We start from the raw sequence: 3,420 nt of genomic DNA on the forward strand, positions 1-3,420 counted from the left end.
TGCCCTGCGACGGCCCCCTGGGGGAGCCTCCCCCCACCACTAGCATTGCCAATTCCGATAAGAAGCCTCCCCCCAGCCAGGGCTTGGCATAGACTGCGGAGGCCAGCTGGGGGCCTGCGGGGACGGAAGGCAGCACCCCGTCCTCCGCCTTCACTGGGGCGGTCGCCCGGTGGGTGCACAGCTCTGATCCGACTGATGGATGGGATGGGATGGAGTGAGGTGTGAGGTATGGGCGATAGATAGGTGGATGGTGGGGACACGCAGGGGGGTAGGAGTGAGGTGAGGTAGGAGCGCCAGGCAAGCGGTCGGGGGCGCGGGGGAGTCGCCATCCTCACCTGCGGGGAGCTCCCGGGGGAGAAGCCTTGATTGGAGACGGGCGAGGTGGGAGACTGGTTGGCCGGGGAGCCGGCGTTCGTTCGGTACTGCTGCAGGGGTGGGGCCTGCAGGGACACAAGGGTCAGGGTGCCCCAGCCCGGCTGCCTGGCCCCCAGGGCTCTGCTCCTGGCTTCCCGGGAGCTGCGTGTGCCCTGATGAGCCCCACGGCGGGTCCCGTCCCCCTGCCCCGGATGTCTTCGTGACGGGGCAACCTCTCGGATCAGCTCCACCCCCTGGGTCCTGTAGGAAATGCGGGTCCCAAGAGTTGAGACCGAGATCTCGCGAGACCTGGTTTCTCGAGCCTAGCTGCTCTGGCAGAGGGGTCTGCAGAGAACCACTAAAACTCAGCCCCCGGGGACCACCAGATAGTGTAATGGCTATATCGCTGGACTCCCACATAGTGAACTGTGGTTTGAGTCCCGGACCTGGAGGCTTGACATTCACACCGGGCACGTGTGTGTGCGTGCCCAAGATCCTGAGAGGAGAATGGAGGAGAAGGGATTGCGGCGTGGCCATCCCCCCTGGGGGTGATTTCTCGCTTTCTGCCTCTGTCTCTCGGGTGAGTGCACGTGCCCTATAGCAAAAATCTCTCACACAAAACAAAACAAAAACTATCCCGTAGCCTGGTAGAAGTGCCCCACCCTCCAGACCACAAGAGGGTGACCGAAAGGATGGCTTTCACTCAGCAGACTTGGAGACCAGACAGCAATGTGTGTGCACACACCTGCGCACATCCACAAACATGCACATACTCCTACACACAGACACTGGCTCTCGCCAGAAAAAACAAGGAGACAGAGAGAAAGAAAGTGAGAAATCACCCCCCAGGGGGGACGGCCACGCCGCAATCCCTTCTCCTCCATTCTCCTCTCGGGATCTTGGGCATGCACGCACACGTGCCTGGCGCGTTTTTAAGCCACCGGGTCCGGGACTCGAACCACGGTTGGCTACATGGGAGTCCAGCGACATAGCCATTATGCCCTCCATTGGTCCCCTTCTGCTCCTGACTTCTAGCAGTGTGCCCTGGGAGGGTTCCCCAGCTCGCCGAGCCCACCTCTTAGTGGGACTGACACTGAGGACCACTCTGGGAACACCACAGGCTCCCATTCGACCCAAATGAGGGGCCCAGGGCCCTTCACCCCCTCCAGGGCAAGCCGGGCTCAGCTGGGACCCGGATTGAGGCCCTATTCTGGTCCTGCCCTGCCTGGCGATGCTGTGTGTCTCTGGGTAAACTGCCAGACCTCTCTGAGCCTGGAGAGCAACGAGGTCTAACTAGCCCAGGGCTCCCTAAGATTGCTCGGCCCTCCCCATTTCTCGGCAGGAAGGGATGGGGGGCTGCGTCTGGGGCCTGGAGGGTGGGTTCTCTGGGGTGCTTGTGTGGTCACTGGGGGATGACCAGCTTGGGGGTCCTCAGAGTCTGAGAGGAGAAAACGACCGGAGGGAAATTCACCCGACTTGGGTGAGTCTGTGCAGAAACTCCGAGGAGGCCACTGGAGTGTTCCCAGCGAGCGTCTGCAGTACCTGGGTGGCAGGAAGCCACCTTTCCCTAGGAGGGTGCTGGGTGGTGATCTCTGTGATCCAAGGACCCTTGGGAGGAGGCCGGTCACCTCCAGCCTCCAAAGACCTCCAGGGCAAGGCCTCACCTTATGAGGCAAGGCCTTATCCCCAGGCCTCTGCTCTTTTCGGTAAACCAGAGTGGCAGGAATTTCGCATTGGGGTGCCCCCCAGGGGTCGGAGCAGCTTGGGAACAGGTGTCTTAGCCTGTTGAGCGCCACCTGCCCCCCCCCAGCTTCACTTTAGAGCACACGCTGTACCCCAGCAAGGCTCCCTGGGCCCCGATGTGGCCCAATGTCACTGTGATCTGCCCGTTCCTCCCACTGGGGCCACCAGGATGAAAGTTTCAGTCAACCGGAAGGTTTTCGGGGTGCAGGGCTCAAAATCCATTCCATGTGGGGCCAGCAGAGGGCGTAGCAGTGACATCACTGGACTCCCACCTGGCTGACCACAGTGCAAGTCCTGGACCCGGTGGCTTGAAAATCACACCGGGCGCGTGTGCATGCATGCCCAAGGGCACAGGAGGAGAATGGAGGAGAAGGGATTGCAGCGTGCCCACCCTCCCTGGGAGGGGGGCGATTTCTTGCTTCTGTTTCTCTGTCTCTGTCTCTTTCCAGCGTGCACACATGCCCTAAGCCCAAAAAACGATAAAATAAAACACAAGCAAACAAACAAACAAAAAAACACGTGTTACCCTGCACCAGGCCCTGGTCTGAACTGCAGCCCTGGGGCCTGGCTTCCTCTCCCTCCCTTTCTCCACGGAGTTCAATGGGGTCCCAATGTCTGCTCTGCGGGCTAAGGACTTCTGTGCTCTCCCCACTCCAAGGAAGCCTGGAGTACCGGGTGGGAGCGTCAGAGGCCAGCAACCCTGCCCACGCCTCAGTTCCCCCTCTCTACACGGGTGAATCTTTCAGCTCGAGGGTTCTAAACTAACTGCCTCAGTTTCCCCATTTGTATAAGGGTCCATCTGTTTTTTGGAGAGGTTTTCGCTACAGGGCACGTGTGCTCTCCAGAAAAACAGAGACAGAGAGACAGAAAGTGAGACATCACCCCCCCAGGGGGGGGATGGCCACGCCGCAATCCCTTCTCCTCCATTCTCCTCTCGGGATCTTGGGCACGCACGCACACGTGCCCCGTGAGTTTAAGTCACCGGGTCCGGGACTCGAACTGCAGGCGAGTACATGGGAGTCCAGCGATGTAGCCATTACGCCACCTGCTGGTCCCGTCAAAGGTCAGTCTTTTAGCTTGAGACTTCTAAGAGCGTGCCCAGTTAGTTTGGAGCAGGGCGGGCTCACATGGACCCTGACCCCCCAGCCAAAATGGCCTCACTGTGGTTCTCAGCTCCTCCTGCATGAGCATCCCCCCACATCCCCTCCTGGCCCCAGGGGACCCCCGTCCCTGGCTTACCGAGGTGATGTCGATCCCCATCGACGGCTGGCCTGGGTTCTCTGAGGGGGACTGGGGGAGAGAGGATGGTACCGTGACAGCCAG

The 3,420-nt window shown here is 60.5% G+C and overlaps 1 protein-coding gene across 1 annotated transcript in view; it reads right to left on the reverse strand.

The window, feature by feature from the left end:
• The window catches only part of CRTC1 (CREB regulated transcription coactivator 1), a 52,353-nt gene that overhangs the window by 7,461 nt on the left and 41,472 nt on the right, over positions 1-3,420 (reverse strand). Inside the window, exons 11-12 of the mRNA XM_027771274.1 lie at positions 3,337-3,420; positions 336-440 (exon numbers count right to left, since the gene is read on the reverse strand). The exon at positions 3,337-3,420 is cut by the window's right edge and continues 135 nt beyond it. Coding sequence (XP_027627075.1) covers positions 336-440; positions 3,337-3,420 — 189 coding nt within the window. The remainder of the gene's footprint in view (positions 1-335; positions 441-3,336) is intronic.

Source organism: Tupaia chinensis, unplaced genomic scaffold (genome assembly GCF_000334495.1).
Source record: "Tupaia chinensis unplaced genomic scaffold, TupChi_1.0 Scaffold000201_1, whole genome shotgun sequence".
Classification (NCBI taxonomy): Eukaryota; Metazoa; Chordata; class Mammalia; order Scandentia; family Tupaiidae; genus Tupaia; species Tupaia belangeri.